The 19,222-nt window shown below is 45.3% G+C and overlaps 1 protein-coding gene across 6 annotated transcripts in view; it reads right to left on the bottom strand.

Annotated features, from left to right (window-relative positions):
- Nucleotides 1-2,678: 2,678 nt before the first annotated feature.
- The window catches only part of LOC110508309 (N-acetyllactosaminide beta-1,3-N-acetylglucosaminyltransferase 2), a 51,666-nt gene continuing 35,122 nt past the window's right edge, over nt 2,679-19,222 (bottom strand). The window contains exons 4-7 of one of the 6 annotated variants that reach the window (XM_036988035.1): nt 17,320-17,877; nt 13,141-13,876; nt 7,868-13,058; nt 2,679-7,175 (exon numbers count right to left, since the gene is read on the bottom strand). In XM_036988035.1, the coding sequence (XP_036843930.1) occupies nt 13,310-13,876; nt 17,320-17,877 (1,125 nt within the window). In that variant the 3' untranslated portion in view covers nt 2,679-7,175; nt 7,868-13,058; nt 13,141-13,309. Of the gene's footprint in view, nt 7,176-7,587; nt 13,877-17,319; nt 17,878-19,222 lie in introns of all 6 variants that reach the window. The other 5 variants (XM_036988030.1, XM_036988027.1, XM_036988037.1 and 2 more) reach the window with 5 other exon arrangements.

The following is a 19,222-nucleotide window of genomic DNA, read 5'->3' on the forward strand; positions in this document are numbered from 1 at the left end:
TGAGAAGAGAGATCGGTGGTTCTCTTGGATAATGAAGCCCAGATCAACCAGGACTAAGCAGTTTCTAAATGGGGCTCTGAGAAGAGAGATCGGTGGTTCTCTTGGATAATGAAGCCCAGATCAACAAGGACTAAGCAGTTTCTAAATGGGGCTCTGAGAAGAGAGATTGGTGGTTCTCTTGGATAATGAAGCCCAGATCAACCAGGACTAAGCAGTTTCTAAATGGGGCTCTGAGAAGAGAGATCGGTGGTTCTCTTGGATAATGAAGCCCAGATCAACAAGGACTAAGCAGCTTCTAAATGGGGCTCTGAGAAGAGAGATCGGTGGTTCTCTTGGATAATGAAGCCCAGATCAACAAGGACTAAGCAGCTTCTAAATGGGGCTCTGAGAAGAGAGATCGGCGGTTCTATTGGATAATGGAGCCCAGATCAACAAGGACTAAGCAGTTTCTAAATGGGGCTCTGAGAAGAGAGATCGGTGGTTCTCTTGGATAATGAAGCCCAGATCAACAAGGACTAAGCAGCTTCTAAATGGGGCTCTGAGAAGAGAGATCGGCGGTTCTCTTGGATAATGAAGCCCAGATCAACAAGGACTAAGCAGTCTGTTTATTTTCTTTGTTTTTGCCTCTCCGACATACTTTATCCATGTTGCTTATTCACTTCTTATCTCATCCTCCAGCTGTTTAGACATTCCAGGGAGAGAGCAAGAAGAGAGCGCTCTGGGGCTCGATCATCTGAACCAGGGTGAATTAGCAGTGTCCTCAGAGACGGTCGTCGTGGCAACCACCTCCCTCCTCCCAAAATGATGTGATGAGGGTGAGGCTGATGACGAGGTGTGTGTGTATTTTCTTAAACTACGGTGTTAGGAAGGTGTATGAAGGACTTATATGTGTGTGAGAGTCATTGCCAGGGAAGGTAACTGCAGCTCTACTCTCAAAGAACTCTCATCACCCTGTTGTTATGTGGTAATGTTATATGCTGACATCATGTTGCCATCAAAGTGACATCATCTAGATGGAACAGGGTGAGATGGTATTGATGTTAGGGACATATCATCTAGATGGAACAGGGTGAGATGGTATTGATGTGGATGTTAGGGACATATCATCTAGATGAAACAGGGTGAGATGGTATTGATGTGGATGTCAGGGACATATCATCTAGATGGAACAGGGTGAGATGGTATTGATGTTAGGGACATATCATCTAGATGGAACAGGGTGAGATGGTATTGATGTTAGGGACATATCATCTAGATGGAACAGGGTGAGATGGTATTGATGTGGATGTTAGGGACATATCATCTAGATGGAACAGGGTGAGATGGTATTGATGTGGATGTTAGGGACATATCATCTAGATGGAACAGGGTGAGATGGTATTGATGTGGATGTTAGGGACATATCATCTAGATGGAACAGGGTGAGATGGTATTGATGTTAGGGACATATCATCTAGATGGAACAGGGTGAGATGGTATTGATGTGGATGTTAGGGACATATCAACTTGCCACCTGTTTTGGGAACAACCAAAGGATTTCTCAGATGTTCCTCTGTAGTCTTGACGTGAATTAACATCCACATCACTTCTGCCCCCTGGTGGTGAGAACTGTCCAGTGGAAACAGTTTCCAATTTCTTTTGTTTATTTATTTCGTTTTATTATAAGTTGTTTAATATAAAACACAACATGTAAAGTGTTGGTCCCATGTTTCTTGAGCTGGAAAAAAAAGATTCCAAAGCTTATTCCTCACATTTTGTGCACATCCCTGTTAGATTATCTGGCCAAAAGAGAAATGCTCACTATCCACCCGACAGGTGCTGCATATCACGAAGCTGATTAAAACAGCATGATCATTACACAGGTGCGCCTTGTGCTGAGGACAGTAAGGCTACACAACCACATCTTTCCAAGTCACACTAAATACATTACCACGTCTTTCCTACAGAGGTCTCTAAATACACTACCACATCTTTCCTACAGAGGTCACTAAAGACCAGATCTACCAACAACCACTGGACCTCAAAATATTTTTACATAACCAATAAATGAGAGATGTGAGAAACGTAGTTGATTTTTGTTCTACCTCGGGTCATCTCAATGTGTGGGCCTTGCTACCAGTCTGAAAGTAGTTTACAAACATCGCTCAGCTGCTGCTTATCTTCTTCAGTGGTTGAATATAGAATTAAAATAACTAGAAGCTTTACCAGCCTGAAAGTAGTTTACAAACATCGCTCAGCTGCTGCTTATCTTCTTCAGTGGTTGAATATAGAATTAAAATAACTAGAAGCTTTACCAGCCTGAAAGTAGTTTACAAACATCGCTCAGCTGCTGCTTATCTTCTTCAGTGGTTGAATATAGAATTAAAATAACTAGAAGTAGCTTTACCAGCCTGAAAGTAGTTTACAAACATCACTCAGCTTATCTTCTTCAGTGGTTGAATATAGAATTAAAATAACTAGAAGTAGCTTTACCAGCCTGAAAGTAGTTTACAAACATCACTCAGCTGCTGCTTATCTTGTTCAGTGGTTGAATATAGAATTAAAATAACTAGAAGCTTTACCACCAGCTACAGTAGTTTAAAAAGATACAAACAGAACATCTGGGCTATTATAAGTTTGTACAAATCTTCTAAAAACAGGGCATTTCCTCCATAACACCATTATCCAACACCATCTACAAAAACAGCAAAATATTCTTTATTGGAAATAATAATAATCTAGTCATAGCAAAAAGAACCACACATGGCACGGCTCAGAAACCACAGGTGAAAAACAAATCAACTGAAACAGACTTAAATGGGTAACGAGAAACCAAAGGCATGTGTTGGTATATAAATATATAGATATATCCACTGTGCAGAATGCGTCCAAATCAAGTCTTGTCGTGTTGCAAAACATGTTTTATAATAAAAATAAACATTTCGGGGAACTTTCCCCATATTCCCGGGTTTTCCAGGAATCCTGGTTGGAAGATGCTAGATTTCTTCCTTGTTCCCTCCAACCTGGATTTCTAGAGAATATGGGAATTTGGGAAAAAAAGTTACTGGAATTTTGCAACACTAAAGTCATACACAATTCCAACAGATTACAGGAATGTTATGGTCAGGAGAGAGGACATCAACAATAATGGGATTGATGATTTTGTGATGTTTCATAACCAAGGGAATCCAGGGTTTGGACCATGGAAATAGACTCTAGATATGTAGAGTGTACCAATATGTATACTGAACAAAAATATAAATGCAACATGTAAAGTATTGGTGCCATGTTTCATGAGCTGAAATTAAAGATCCCTGAAATTTGCCATACGCACAAAAAGCTTATTTCTCTCATTTTGTGCACAAATTCGTTTACATCCCTGTTAGTGAGCATTTGTCCTTTGCCAAGGTAATCCATCCAGCTGGCAGGTGTGGCATATCAAGAAGCTGATTAATCAGCATGATCATTACACATGTGCACCTTGTGCTGGGGACAATAAAAAGGCTACTCTAAAATGTGCGGTTTTGTCACACAACACAACGCCACAGATGTCTCAAGTTATGAGGGAGCGTGCAATTGGCATGGTGACTGCAGGAACGTCCACCACAGCTGTTGCCCGAGAATTGAATGTTAATATCTCTACCATAAGCCGCCTAACGTATTTTTGTGTTTACATGTTGCGTTTATATTTTTTGTTCAGTTGTGTCGCAATAGAGGAATATTTTACATTCAAACAGAAATGAGGAGAATGAATTAATGTTCATCTTTCATCACCCTGATTAAGACAGCTTGGCTGGTATTACATTTTTGCATCTGAGCTCCTAGAGTGTGCGGCTCTCTTTTATTTTCATCAAGGCCTTGGAAAAACGGACAAGTGACCAAATAGAGACGCGAGACGAGAAACAGAGGCGATATTAGACATAACAGAAGAGATATTAACAGGAAGTCACCAAGTGCCTGAATTTCAGCCTCAGTCAGATAAATAACAATGTGATATACTGAAAGCCTAATGCAGTAGCTCGAATCATACCGGGCATAGCAGACTTAAAAATCAGGATTATAAATAATATACATGATGTATACATTTACACATGTAAACATTCTCCACCCTACTCTAACCACCTGACAGGACATGCGTGGACGACATCCTGTCACTGTTTTTGGTTTGACTGGTGCTGAGAGCTACAGTAAGTCCCAATGAACGCCGGGGAAACAGGAATTCAGATGACCTCACAGGACGTGAGAGCTGCTTGCATATTTGTCTTTCCTAGGAGATTTTTAACGGAGTCACAAAGTCATTTGTCTAGATCGTAAAAATACATCAAAACAACATTTTTATTTTTGGTGTTCATTTAAGGTTAGGCATAAGGTTAGCAGTGTGGTTACGGTTAGGCATAAGAGTAGCAGTGTGGTGAAGGTTTAAAATAACATTTTAAGAAGATGAATTGAAGAAATGGACAGGGTTAACGACTTTATGGCTGGGATAACTAGTATCACGCCCCAAAATTTCCTAGGAAAAACTCATTTGTGAGCTTCTTAGCTTACACTTCTTAGGGTACACCATTGAAAATTAGATTTGAACAATTTAGGTTTACGTTCCAAAAATTGTTATTGGACCAGTACAGTTCAGAGAACACTCAGCACCATTAGGCTGTACCAGGTCTTCAGCCCAGTTATATTTTCTACAAATGCCTCAAAACCCTTCCTTCCTTCCTTCCTTCCTTCCTTCCTTCCTTCCTTCCTTCCTTCCTTCCTTCCTTCCTTCCTTCCTTCCTTCCTTCCTTCCTTCCTTCCTTCCTTCCTTCTAGTTCTGATTTGACAGGGTCTGTTGACAGAGATGTGATGGAGAGAAAACAACCACACGACAGACCAGATATAAATCACCAAGAAAGGACTGAAGGAAGAATTCAACAGGATGTCTGTCTTCAGGGGGACTAGAGGAATACGGCCCTGTACACTGACCCAGGCAAACAGGGGAGTCATTTCATTGGTTCCAGCAGAATTATGGAGGCGTGTCTCTACGGGGTTGCAATGAAATCGGGGTTAAGATTTGTTTTGCTGCAAACTGTGAACATAAAACAGTTGATCAGATTCACTGTTTACAATAAAACACCACCAACTCTTTTATTGTACACATTAGACAGTCTAACAGAGAGGTCTTTGGAGACTGACTTCCGCCCTCTTTGAAGCAGAGGCCCTGCACTCACTGTTTCCTGCCCACTTCCTGGTTACTACAATAGAACCCCAGGGCCACGTTCAGCAGCCAAAACGTTGCAGATAGAAACACCAGAAATAGAGCCAACATGATTCCTTATTCTACAGGACAGAGAGGCATGTTTGTTCTACAGAGCATATTTCTATCTGAACGTTCCCAAACATTGTGTCTTGTTGAGCGCGCCCCCCACCCCCCAGGGGGAATGGATCATTATCAATGTGGCAGATTAATTGTAAACAACAGGGCTGCGTTCAGCAGAGCACACTGTTGTGGAATGTTCAGATATTTTTTTTTTGTAGAACTAACATGCCTCTCTGACCTGCAGGATGAGGAATCACAAAGCTCTATTCATGATATGTATGTCTGCAACCCTCCATAACGTTTTTTACTGCAGACTGAATGAGGCTCATGTGTATTTGCATGTTACAAATATTATTATTAAGACAGAGCCAATGACCCGTTTTCCTGCCCCTCTACGTACAGCCTGTCTTCCTGTCACAACGCCCCTCTACGTACAGCCTGTCTTCCTGTCACAACACCCCTCTACGTACAGCCCGTCTTCCTGTCACAACGCCCCTCTACGTACAGCCCGTCTTCCTGTCACAACGCCCCTCTACGTACAGCCCGTCTTCCTGTCACAACGCCCCTCTACGTACAGCCCGTCTTCCTGTCACGACGCCCCTCTACGTACAGCCCGTCTTCCTGTCACGACGCCCCTCTACGTACAGCCCGTCATCCTGTCACAACGCCCCTCTACGTACAGCCCGTCTTCCCGTCACAACGCCCCTCTACGTACAGCCTGTCTTCCCGTCACAACGCCCCTCTACGTACAGCCTGTCTTCCCGTCACAACGCCCCTCTACGTACAACCTGTCTTCCCGTCACAACGCCCCTCTACGTACAGCCTGTCTTCCCGTCACAACGCCCCTCTACGTACAACCTGTCTTCCCGTCACAACGCCCCTCTACGTACAGCCTGTCTTCCCGTCACAACGCCCCTCTACGTACAGCCTGTCTTCCCGTCACAACGCCCCTCTACGTACAGCCTGTCTTCCCGTCACAACGCCCCTCTACGTACAACCTGTCTTCCCGTCACAACGCCCCTCTACGTACAACCCGTCTTCCCGTCACAACGCCCCTCTACGTACAGCCCGTCTTCCCGTCACAACGCCCCTCTACGTACAGCCCGTCTTCCCGTCACAACGCCCCTCTACGTACAGCCCGTCTTCCCGTCACAACGCCCCTCTACGTACAGCCCGTCTTCCCGTCACAACGCCCCTCTACGTACAGCCCGTCTTCCCGTCACAACGCCCCTCTACGTACAGCCCGTCTTCCTGTCACAACGCCCCTCTACGTACAGCCCGTCTTCCTGTCACAACGCCCCTCTACGTACAACCCGTCTTCCTGTCACAACGCCCCTCTACGTACAGCCCGTCTTCCTGTCACAACGCCCCTCTACGTACAGCCCGTCTTCCTGTCACAACGCCCCTCTACGTACAGCCCGTCTTCCTGTCACAACGCCCCTCTACGTACAGCCCGTCTTCCTGTCACAACGCCCCTCTACGTACAGCCCGTCTTCCTGTCACAACGCCCCTCTACGTACAGCCCGTCTTCCTGTCACAACGCCCCTCTACGTACAGCCCGTCTTCCTGTCACAACGCCCCTCTACGTACAGCCCGTCTTCCTGTCACAACGCCCCTCTACGTACAGCCCGTCTTCCTGTCACAACGCCCCTCTACGTACAGCCTGTCTTAACGCCCCTCTACGTACAACCTGTCTTCCTGTCACAACGCCCCTCTACGTACAGCCTGTCTTCCCGTCACAACGCCCCTCTACGTACAGCCTGTCTTCCTGTCACGACGCCCCTCTACGTACAGCCCGTCTTCCTGTCACAACGCCCCTCTACGTACAGCCCGTCTTCCTGTCACAACGCCCCTCTACGTACAGCCCGTCTTCCTGTCACAACGCCCCTCTACGTACAGCCTGTCTTAACGCCCCTCTACGTACAGCCCGTCATCCTGTCACAACGCCCCTCTACGTACAGCCCGTCTTCCCGTCACAACGCCCCTCTACGTACAGCCTGTCTTCCCGTCACAACGCCCCTCTACGTACAGCCTGTCTTCCCGTCACAACGCCCCTCTACGTACAACCTGTCTTCCCGTCACAACGCCCCTCTACGTACAGCCTGTCTTCCCGTCACAACGCCCCTCTACGTACAACCTGTCTTCCCGTCACAACGCCCCTCTACGTACAGCCTGTCTTCCCGTCACAACGCCCCTCTACGTACAGCCCGTCTTCCCGTCACAACGCCCCTCTACGTACAGCCCGTCTTCCCGTCACAACGCCCCTCTACGTACAACCCGTCTTCCCGTCACAACGCCCCTCTACGTACAACCCGTCTTCCCGTCACAACGCCCCTCTACGTACAGCCCGTCTTCCCGTCACAACGCCCCTCTACGTACAGCCCGTCTTCCCGTCACAACGCCCCTCTACGTACAGCCCGTCTTCCCGTCACAACGCCCCTCTACGTACAGCCCGTCTTCCCGTCACAACGCCCCTCTACGTACAGCCCGTCTTCCCGTCACAACGCCCCTCTACGTACAGCCCGTCTTCCTGTCACAACGCCCCTCTACGTACAGCCCGTCTTCCTGTCACAACGCCCCTCTACGTACAACCCGTCTTCCTGTCACAACGCCCCTCTACGTACAGCCCGTCTTCCTGTCACAACGCCCCTCTACGTACAGCCCGTCTTCCTGTCACAACGCCCCTCTACGTACAGCCCGTCTTCCTGTCACAACGCCCCTCTACGTACAGCCCGTCTTCCTGTCACAACGCCCCTCTACGTACAGCCCGTCTTCCTGTCACAACGCCCCTCTACGTACAGCCCGTCTTCCTGTCACAACGCCCCTCTACGTACAGCCCGTCTTCCTGTCACAACGCCCCTCTACGTACAGCCCGTCTTCCTGTCACAACGCCCCTCTACGTACAGCCCGTCTTCCTGTCACAACGCCCCTCTACGTACAGCCTGTCTTAACGCCCCTCTACGTACAACCTGTCTTCCTGTCACAACGCCCCTCTACGTACAGCCTGTCTTCCCGTCACAACGCCCCTCTACGTACAGCCTGTCTTCCTGTCACGACGCCCCTCTACGTACAGCCCGTCTTCCTGTCACAACGCCCCTCTACGTACAGCCCGTCTTCCTGTCACAACGCCCCTCTACGTACAGCCCGTCTTCCTGTCACAACGCCCCTTTACGTACAGCCCGTCTTCCTGTCACAACGCCCCTCTACGTACAGCCCGTCTTCCTGTCACAACGCCCCTCTACGTACAGCCTGTCTTAACGCCCCTCTACGTACAACCTGTCTTCCTGTCACAACGCCCCTCTACGTACAGCCTGTCTTCCCGTCACAACGCCCCTCTACGTACAGCCTGTCTTCCTGTCACGACGCCCCTCTACGTACAGCCTGTCTTCCTGTCACGACGCCCCTCAACGTACAGCCTGTCTTCCTGTCACAACGCCCCTCTACGTACAGCCTGTCTTCCTGTCACAACGCCCCTCTACGTACAGCCCGTCTTCCTGTCACAACGCCCCTCAACGTACAGCCTGTCTTCCTGTCACAACGCCCCTCTACGTACAGCCTGTCTTCCTGTCACAACGCCCCTCTACGTACAGCCTGTCTTCCTGTCACAACGCCCCTCTACGTACAGCCTGTCTTCCTGTCACAACGCCCCTCTACGTACAGCCTGTCTTCCTGTCACAACGCCCCTCTACGTACATCATATAGATATATTAATTGACGCGAGTCATTCCTGACCTGGGCACAGTGTATATATACGTAACTTATTCAACATCCATTTCTTTCAACAGTAAAATACACAAAAAACAAAAATGTACTATAACTGTCACCCAATAAGAAGTTGTGCAGACAGTTGATGAACACATTAGTTGATAAATAAACACCTTATAAAACATACAGCTCTTTCGACTAGATCGTCCTAGATGCAGATCACTGCGAGGAGATCAAAATGTTAGTTACATCAACATTCATTTCAATGGAAATTCTCTGACATAAACCGAAGTAAATCTTACAGCGTCTTCCACCCGTCTTCCTATAAACCGTTAAGGCAGCGGTGGAATAGAACATTCTGGATTTGACCTTTGACATGTTTTTTTTTACCATCTGACAAGAACAGTAATGATTGTGGATAAATAAAACAGTATTTCTCTGATCTGCTCGCAAACGGGCAGTGAACACCATTGCAGAACATGAATGACCCACTAGCCAATCGCCTTGGTTACGGTTCGAGCTTTATCTTTGTTATAGTTTGTGGGGGGGGGGGGGGGGGGGGGGGGGGTTCGATATGAAAATGATAGTTGTCTTTGTGAAAATATGCTATAAACAGCCATTTCAGCTTGACGGTATCTTTGTTAATGAAGATGTCAGGCTCACAAGGAGGCCCTGAAGCAACGCTGAACAGAGCTGTTCCACAAACGTTTCTTCTGCTTCCCTTCGATATTTAAGTTACAACTGTGCACCAATACTGTATTTTAACAGGCCCTTTAATATAGACCACATAATCTGACTTTTAATATGAAAAGACTTGCTACAGTGACATAAAGTCAGTATTTTGGCTAGATTTGAACCCACTTAAAGCTGCAATCAGCAGTAAAAAAAAAAAACTATAAATGAACTCCCCGCCCCTGTTTTGGTAAAAAGCTGAGGGACTGGGCTGAAGAACCAGACAGGGCTATGGATGGAAGGACTGATGTGGTGACAGTTGAGCTCATGAGGTATTTATCAGTTACATTCTTCAAGAATCCAAACTGGATGTAGCAACTGTTGACGGACACTTCAACCCCAGAGGTTTTCACCAACATTGTAAAGACCTGGTTATTTTCTAGAGATTAATTCATTTAATGTGGTTAGTGAATTATTTTAAAGGTAAAAAAAACAACAACAACCTGTCCCTGATTTTAAGGTGAACCCTGTTACATGAACTGAACCCTCGTTTAAATAAGGTGAAACTATTCCTTCTTAAATGTTATTTTTTTTCCAAAAGCAACATTGAACATCGAACAGTCAAATCAGTGTAAAGCAGGTGAGCTGGTTCTGCTCTTTTTGTGCATTTTCTGATGTTTTGTGGTGGAAACCTGAGGCGGGTTGAGCAGAACACGATACATGTTACCCAGAAATATATATATTTAAAAAAAGAAGCTTGCCTTCGATTGCCCCTCCCTGTTGCACACAACAAGCTTCCATTACCCCCCCCCCCCCCCCCGGCACAAAGAGATTTATGGCTGATTTAACATGAACTCTTCAACCCTGTTACAGTCAACCCTGTTACAGTCAACCCTGTTACAGTACTTGGCACTTACTAGAGTCACTGTTTTACAGCATTTTGAAAGCTCTTTGTGCAGTCAGACACACAGTGATAAAGAGTTATCATTAAGGTCCATCAGTCAGATCTCTTCAGACTGGGAAACGTGTCTGAAAGCTCTTTGTGCAGTCAGACACACAGTGATAAAGAGTTATCATTAAGGTCCATCAGTCAGATCTCTTCAGACTGGGAAACGTGTCTGAAAGCTCTTTGTGCAGTCAGACACACAGTGTTAAAGCGTTATCATTAAGGTCCATCAGTCAGATCTCTTCAGACTGGGAAACGTGTCTGAAAGCTCTTTGTGCAGTCAGACACAGTGTTAAAGCGTTATCATTAAGGTCCATCAGTCAGATCTCTTCAGACTGGGAAACGTGTCTGAAAGCTCTTTGTGCAGTCAGACACACAGTGATAAAGCGTTATCATTAAGGTCCATCAGTCAGATCTCTTCAGACTGGGAAACGTGTCTGAAAGCTCTTTGTGCAGCCAGACACACAGTGTTAAAGAGTTATCATTAAGGTCCATCAGTCAGATCTCTTCAGACTGGGAAACGTGTCTGAAAGCTCTTTGTGCAGTCAGACACACAGTGTTAAAGAGTTATCATTAAGGTCCATCAGTCAGATCTCTTCAGACTGGGAAACGTGTCTGAAAGCTCTTTGTGCAGTCAGACACAGTGTTAAAGAGTTATCATTAAGGTCCATCAGTCAGATCTCTTCAGACTGGGAAACGTGTCTGAAAGCTCTTTGTGCAGCCAGACACACAGTGTTAAAGAGTTATCATTAAGGTCCATCAGTCAGATCTCTTCAGACTGGGAAACGTGTCTGAAAGCTCTTTGTGCAGCCAGACACACAGTGATAAAGCGTTATCATTAAGGTCCATCAGTCAGATCTCTTCAGACTGGGAAACGTGTCTGTTTTTAAAGTTGAACATGTGATCTTTTTTTATTAGATTTATTTTCCCAAGTTACATTCTCCATCAGGGACTCTTTATCTAGCACGGCCCAGACCAGCTGAGCACTCATCCATTAGCCTGGTTCCAGATCAGTCTTGTGCCAACTCTTACGGTCATTTTCAGACCAAAACAGATCTGGGATCAGACTCCTCTGTCTCCAACTCCTCATAATACAACATGGTACAGACTCTTTGTGACGTCAGACACACAGCGGGGAAACATGAAAGATCCATCAGACTTGACCATCATAACGCCATGACGACCATTTAGAAAGCTCAGAGACACGGTGACCATCATAACGCCATGACGACCATTTAGAAAGCTCAGAGACATGTTGACCATCATAACGCCATGACGACCATTTTGAAAGCTCAGACACGTTGACCATCATAACGCCATGACGACCATTTAGAAAGCTCAGACATGTTGACCATCATTACACCATGACGACCATTTAGACAGCTCAGAGACACGTTGACCATCATAACGCCATGACGACCATTTAGAAAGCTCAGACACGTTGACCATCATAATGCCATGACGACCATTTAGAAAGCTCAGAGACACGTTGACCATCATAACGCCATGACGACCATTTAGAAAGCTCAGAGACACGTTGACCATCATAACACCATGACGACCATTTAGAAAGCTCAGACACGTTGACCATCATAACGCCATGACGACCATTTAGAAAGCTCAGACATGTTGACCATCATAACGCCATGACGACCATTTAGACAGCTCAGAGACACGTTGACCATCATAACGCCATGACAACCATTTAGAAAGCTCAGACACGTTGACCATCATAACGCCATGACGACCATTTAGAAGGCTCAGACACGTTGACCATCATAACGCCATGACGACCATTTAGACAGCTCAGAGATACGTTGACCATCATAACGCCATGACGACCATTTACAAAGCTCAGAGACATGTTGACCATCATAACGCCATGACGACCATTTAGACAGCTCAGAGACACGGTGACCATCATAACACCATGACGACCATTTAGAAAGCTCAGACACGTTGACCATCATAACGCCATGACGACCATTTAGAAAGCTCAGACATGTTGACCATCATAACGCCATGACGACCATTTAGACAGCTCAGAGACACGTTGGTCTGCCATCGTACCGCCATCACAGTCACGCCCTCTTTATCTTGGGATTCAAAACCTGACATGTTCATCCAAGATTCAACTTTGAAGACGGTTAACTAGCATCAACAAACATGATAATAACAACATTAAAGCTGCCAATGTTCGACTGATCCTCCAAGAGTAATAATCCTTCCCTAAAAAAAAAAATTTAAAAAAAGTCTCAAAATTGTGTCTGACCTTTAGAATGTAACAACCCTACCAAGTGTCACAAAACAGTGGCCACTGACCTCTCACAGAGTTACTATAACAACCAGCATAACAAAATGGCCGCCTGTCGTGGTGTCTGGTCCAGGCAGTTACCGACAGTTTAAGTCACCTGTCTTCCCTGGTTACTGACAGCTCAAATAAAAAATGGCCACCGACACCTGTTGTCCCCGGTTTCTGAAGTCAAAATGGCCACCGACACCTGTTGTCCCCGGTTTCTGAAGTCAAAATAGCCACCGACACCTGTTGTCCCCGGTTTCTGAAGTCAAAATGGCCACCGACACCTGTTGTCCCCGGTTTCTGAAGTCAAAATAGCCACCGACACCTGTTGTCCCCGGTTTCTGAAGTCAAAATAGCCACCGACACCCGTTGTCCCCAGTTTCTGAAGTCAAAATGGAGACGGGCTGGGAAGTTACTGACAGGTCAAGTTGGGGTCATTGAGCCAGGCCCAGATCTGGATCATCTCCTGCGGTGTCCGGCTGTGTACCAGCATCAGACCCTTATAGGCACACGGGTTCCTCCTGTACTTCTCCTCAATGTCAAACGTCTTGAAGCCTTTGTGTTTCTCCGGCCCCAGCCCCAGCTTCCTCAGACACATCCCTGTGTAAACGTCGTCGATGGGGTAGAGAGGTACGTGCTGCGAGGCTCCGTGCAGCCGTCTGGCCAGGTCCCCGGAGTACAGATACCCCCCTCCGCCCGCGTATGGCGGGTACTTGCCAACGAACAAACTCTCTGGGATGAAGTACTTGACCTTTTTATCCCTGTTCGGCCCCGCGTTGGTGATCACATCCCCTACAAACAGGTCCCTTGCCCGGGGCCCCGAGAGGCCCTTGAGGAAGGCCAGGATCCTCAACGTATTGACAAAGACGTCATCGTCCCCTTTAAAGACGAACTGAGCTCCAGGGCAGCGTGTGGTCATCCAGTCCAGGAAGAGCACCTCCTTGACGGTCAGGTTGAAGAACGAGTCCCGGTAGTCCCACTGGGGGTAGAGTTAAAACTATTATTATACAACAAAAAAATACTACATATAGATTTGAGTATTTCATTCATTTCATTCCACTGTTTATCCCATTTTATATGTCAGCACACTAAGAGTCTGAGTATCCCTGTGTCACACCAATACTGCAACATTGGACAAGACACACAGTTGAAGTCAGAAGTTCACATACACTTAGGTTGGAGTCATTAAAACTTGTTTTTCAAATTTCTTGTTAACAAAATATAGTTTTGGCGGTTAGGACATTACATTGTGCATGACAAGTAATTTTTACAACAATTGTTTACAGACAGATTATTTCACTGTATCACAATTCCAGTAGGTCAAGCATACACTAAGTTGACTGTGCCTTTAAACAGCTCGGAAAATTCCAGAAAATTATGTCATGGCTTTAGAAGCTTCTGATAAGCGAATTGACACAATTTGAGTCAATTGGAAGGTGTACCTGAAATCAGCCAAGACCTCAGAAAAAAAATTGTAGACCTCCACAAGTCTGGTTCATCCTTGGGAGCAATTTCCAAACGCCTGAAGGTACCACGTTCATCTGTACAAACAATAGTACGCAAGTATCAACACCATGGGACCACGCAGCCGTCATACCTCTCAGGAAGGAGATGCTTTCTGTCTCCTAGAGATGAATGTACTTTGGTGCGAAAAGTGCAAATCAATCCCAGAACAACAGCAAAGGACCTTGTGAAGATGCTGGAGGAAACGGGTACAAAAGTATCCACAGTAAAACGAGTCCTATATTGACATAACCTGAAAGGCCGCTCAGCAAGGAAGAAGCCACTGCTCCAAAACCGCCATAAAAAAGCCAGACTACGGTTTGCAACTGCACATGGGGACAAAGATCGTACTTTTTCAGTTAAGATCAAATTCTTATTTACAATGACCGGGGAACAGTGGGTTAACTGCCTGTTCAGGGGCAGAACGACAGATGTGTACCTTGTCAGCTCGGGGGTTTGAACTTGCAACCTTCCGGTTACTAGTCCAATGCTCTAACTAGGCTACCCTGCCGCCCCTACAAACCTGACTCAGTTACACCAGCTCTGTCAGGAGGAATGGGCCAACATTCACCCAACTTATTGTGGGAAGCGTGTGGAAGGCTCCCCGAAGCATTTGACCCAAGTTAAACAAATTAAAAAGGCAATGCTACCAACTAATTGCATGTATGTAAACTTCTGACCCACTGGGAATGTGATGAAATAAATAAAAGTTTAAATAAATAATTTCTCTCTAATATTATTCTGACATTTCACATTCTTAAAATAAAGTGGTGATCCTAACTGACCTAAGACAGGGAATTTTTACTAGGATTAAAATGTCAGGAATTGTGACAAACTGAGTTTAAATGTATTTGGCCAAGGTGTATGTAAACGTCTGACTTCCAACTGTATTACAGATCAAAACCAACATTGTGGACCACTCAGTGAGTTCAAAAGACACCATACAACATCACCACACAAATACGATATTATATTTAAAAACACCCCCCTTGTCGATTGATGAACCGGTGTGTCAATCTAAGTAACATAATAACATAAACCCCCATCAAAATCTGCCAGTTTCAGGTAGAGATCTGTTTGGTGTGGGGGGGGGGGGGGGGGGGGTTCAACATGTAAAAGATAACACATCTAGCATTTCCTGAGCCGTCTTATAGCTCCTTGATATGGGACTGACACTTCAAAACCGTGTTCATTATGATTTGTTCTTTGACCGTCTTCTCTGGCATTTATGAATGTGTAATGGGATTTCGTAGTAAAAGGACAAATTCAATATGTTATCAAATCATTTTTAAAATATATATTTTTTTAGAACCTAAAGGGGTCCTAAAATAAAAAAAACTAATAGCTAAATGATCCACGGTTTGACCAACTTAAAACAATTCTATGTCAGCTTATAACCCCCACCCCCTCCCAACATTTTAGGGTGTTTTCCCATAAAGTCCCCTTAAAAATAACCAATCTCAGTCCTCTTTAAAATAACCAATCTCAGTCCTCTTTAAAATAACCAATCCCAGTCCTCTTTAAAATAACCAATCCCAGTCCTCTTTAAAATAACCGATCTCAGTCCTCTTTAAAATAACCGATCCCAGTCCTCTTTAAAATAACCAATCCCAGTCCTCTTTAAAATAACCAATCTCAGTCCTCTTAAAAATAACCAATCTCAGTCCTCTTAAAAATAACCAATCTCAGTCCTCTTAAAAATAACCAATCTCAGTCCTCTTAAAAATAACCAATCTCAGTCCTCTTAAAAATAACCAATCTCAGTCCTCTTAAAAATAACCAATCTCAGTCCTCTTAAAAATAACCAATCTCAGTCCTCTTAAAAATAACCAATCTCAGTCCTCTTAAAAATAACCAATCTCAGTCCTCTTAAAAATAACCAATCTCAGTCCTCTTAAAAATAACCAATCTCAGTCCTCTTAAAAATAACCAATCTCAGTCCTCTTAAAAATAACCAATCTCAGTCCTCTTAAAAATAACCAATCTCAGTCCTCTTAAAAATAACCAATCTCAGTCCTCTTAAAAATAACCAATCTCAGTCCTCTTAAAAATAACCAATCTCAGTCCTCTTAAAAATAACCAATCTCAGTCCTCTTTAAAGTATATATATGTAATAAAAAAGGCTGAAGAAAAACTAAAGCCTCCGTTGTCTTTTTAGTCACACTGCCCTGGGAAATAAATGGCACAATTTAAATTTGATCAAGCACACCTGTTAATTGAAATGCATTCCAGGTGGCTACCTCATGAAACTGGTTGAGAGAATCCCAAGAGTGTGCAAAGCTGTCATCAAGGCAAAGGGTGGCTTCTTTGAAGAATCTCAAATATATTTTGAGATGTTAAACACTTTTTTGGTTACTACATGATTCCATATGTGTTATTTCATAGTTTTGATGTCGTCACTATTATTCTACAATGTAGAAAATAGGAAAAGTAAATAAAAACCCTGGAATGAGTAGGTGTGTCCAAACTTTTGGACATTAACGTGTCTATTATTGACACCCCGAGGACATTAACGTGTCTATTATTGACACCCAGAGGACAATTAACGTGTCTATTATTGACACCCCGAGGACAATTAACGTGTCTATTATTGACACCCAGAGGACAATTAACGTGTCTATTATTGACACCCAGAGGACAATTAACGTGTCTATTATTGACACCCCGAGGACATTAACGTGTCTATTATTGACACCCCGAGGACATTAACGTGTCTATTATTGACACCCCGAGGACATTAACGTGTCTATTATTGACACCCCGAGGACATTAACGTGTCTATTATTGACACCCCGAGGACATTAACGTGTCTATTATTGACACCCCGAGGACATTAACGTGTCTATTATTGACACCCCAAGGACATTAACGTGTCTATTATTGACACCCTGAGGACATTAACGTGTATACACTTGATACCTGCAGGATGTCGCGGTGGTGAGTGTTCTCATAGCGCAGCATCTCCGACAGATCTGGGTGGTGGTCCACGGCCGTGGTGTTGCCGAGCAGGAACACCGTGACAACCGTCCGGTTGGCGAGGACGCCGGCTCGACCCCACGACTGGCGGATGGCCTGGCGGCGGTCAAAGTGAGGAGCGAGGGATTTGACGGCCAGTAGGAGGAAGGGCGGCTCCCCTCTCCGGGTCTTTTGGCAGACGTGAGGCTGGTCCACCACTAGAGGGTACGACCGACAGCGCATGTAGAGCAGGAAGTCTTTAAAACGAGGAGGTAGGGAATTGTAGTCTTTCACGTGAGTGGTGACTCTGTAGTCCGGTTGGCAGGGGTCAGGGTTCAGCCCTGTGTCGTTGAGCCAATCAGGGACAGGTCTGACATCATCATCATCATCATCGCTAGTGTTGTTACTATTGGAGGAGGCGAGGATGGGGTTGTGTTGGAGGTCCAGTCTCTGTTGCTGGCGGTTCCAGTAGGCCTGACTAGGAGCCAGTTTGGACCAGAATCGCTTGGAGGGGACAAGGACCTTGAATGGAGGAAGGAAGGACGAAATTAATAAATAAATTGAGTATCCTAAACCGAGAACAACAAAACATACCTTTAAAAAAAAAAAAAGAGGATTAAAAAAGACAATTCAACACTGATTTAACACAAAGATTATTCAACACGTTTCAACAATTAAAGCCCTGTGCAGTCTTTTTAATTTCATATTTAAAATCACAGTAGGTTTAATAAATCACAGTTAATTTCTGGAAAATAACTCCAAATATATTTTATTATTTATTTCCCCCCGAGCCTCCTCTTGCTAGGGGAATGCTGAGTCTGATCGTGTGGGCGTGTCCTTCAAAGGAGGAGGATACATATGCAAATAAGAGATGACTGGTCATAGGTCAGAATAATCAGATCAGATTGTGATGTCATGCTGATGGCCAAAAACTCCATCCCACCTGAACATGCAAAAACAATCCAAGTGTTTAAATTGACAAGCTTTTACACTAAAAGGGCTTTATCATCATTTTTACAATTTCAGTGTTACTTCATCCTCCAAGTGAAACATGGTTTGTGTGGAAATATTATTAAAAACACAGAAAAGTCAACAGGCCCCGACATATTCGCAAAGCGTAGAATCAGTTCGGTCTTTTAGACGAGTGGTTTTCAGACCTCACCTCAGGGACTCCCAGCCATTCCATCACAGGAGGTTGGTGGCACCTTAATTGGGGAGGACAGGCTCCTGGTAACGGCTGGAGCGGAATGATATCAAATACATGGTTTCCAAGTGTTTGATGCCATTCCATTTGCTCCATCCCAGCCATTAGTATGAGCCATCCTCCCCTCAGCAGCCTCCACTGCATTCCACGTATGATTGTGTCTAGACTTGACACTTAGATGTGACTTCTGCTAAACGAGTGGTTTTGTGGTCTGACTGTGTTCCGATCTGGCTGACCACTTCAGGAGGTTTTGGACGTTGTTACGTACGTTGGAGGAGGGAACGCAACACCCTGCTACATCTCAGCTCCCCCGTGGAGGGTAACAGTATGGTGATTAACACAACACCCTGCTACATCTCAGCTCCCAGTGGAGTGAAACACAACACCCTGCTACATCTCAGCCCCCAGTGGAGTGAAACACAACACCCTGCTACATCTCAGCTCCCAGTGGAGTGAAACAACACCCTGCTACATCTCAGCTCCCGTGGAGTGAAACACAACACCCTGCTACATCTCAGCTCCCAGTGGAGTGAAACAACACCCTGCTACATCTCAGCTCCCAGTGGAGTGAAACATCACCCTGCTACATCTCAGCTCCCAGTGGAGTGAAACACAACACCCTGCTACATCTCAGCTCCCAGTGGAGTGAAACAACACCCTGCT

The sequence above is a fragment of the Oncorhynchus mykiss genome, chromosome 1, assembly GCF_013265735.2.
Source record: "Oncorhynchus mykiss isolate Arlee chromosome 1, USDA_OmykA_1.1, whole genome shotgun sequence".
Classification (NCBI taxonomy): Eukaryota; Metazoa; Chordata; class Actinopteri; order Salmoniformes; family Salmonidae; genus Oncorhynchus; species Oncorhynchus mykiss.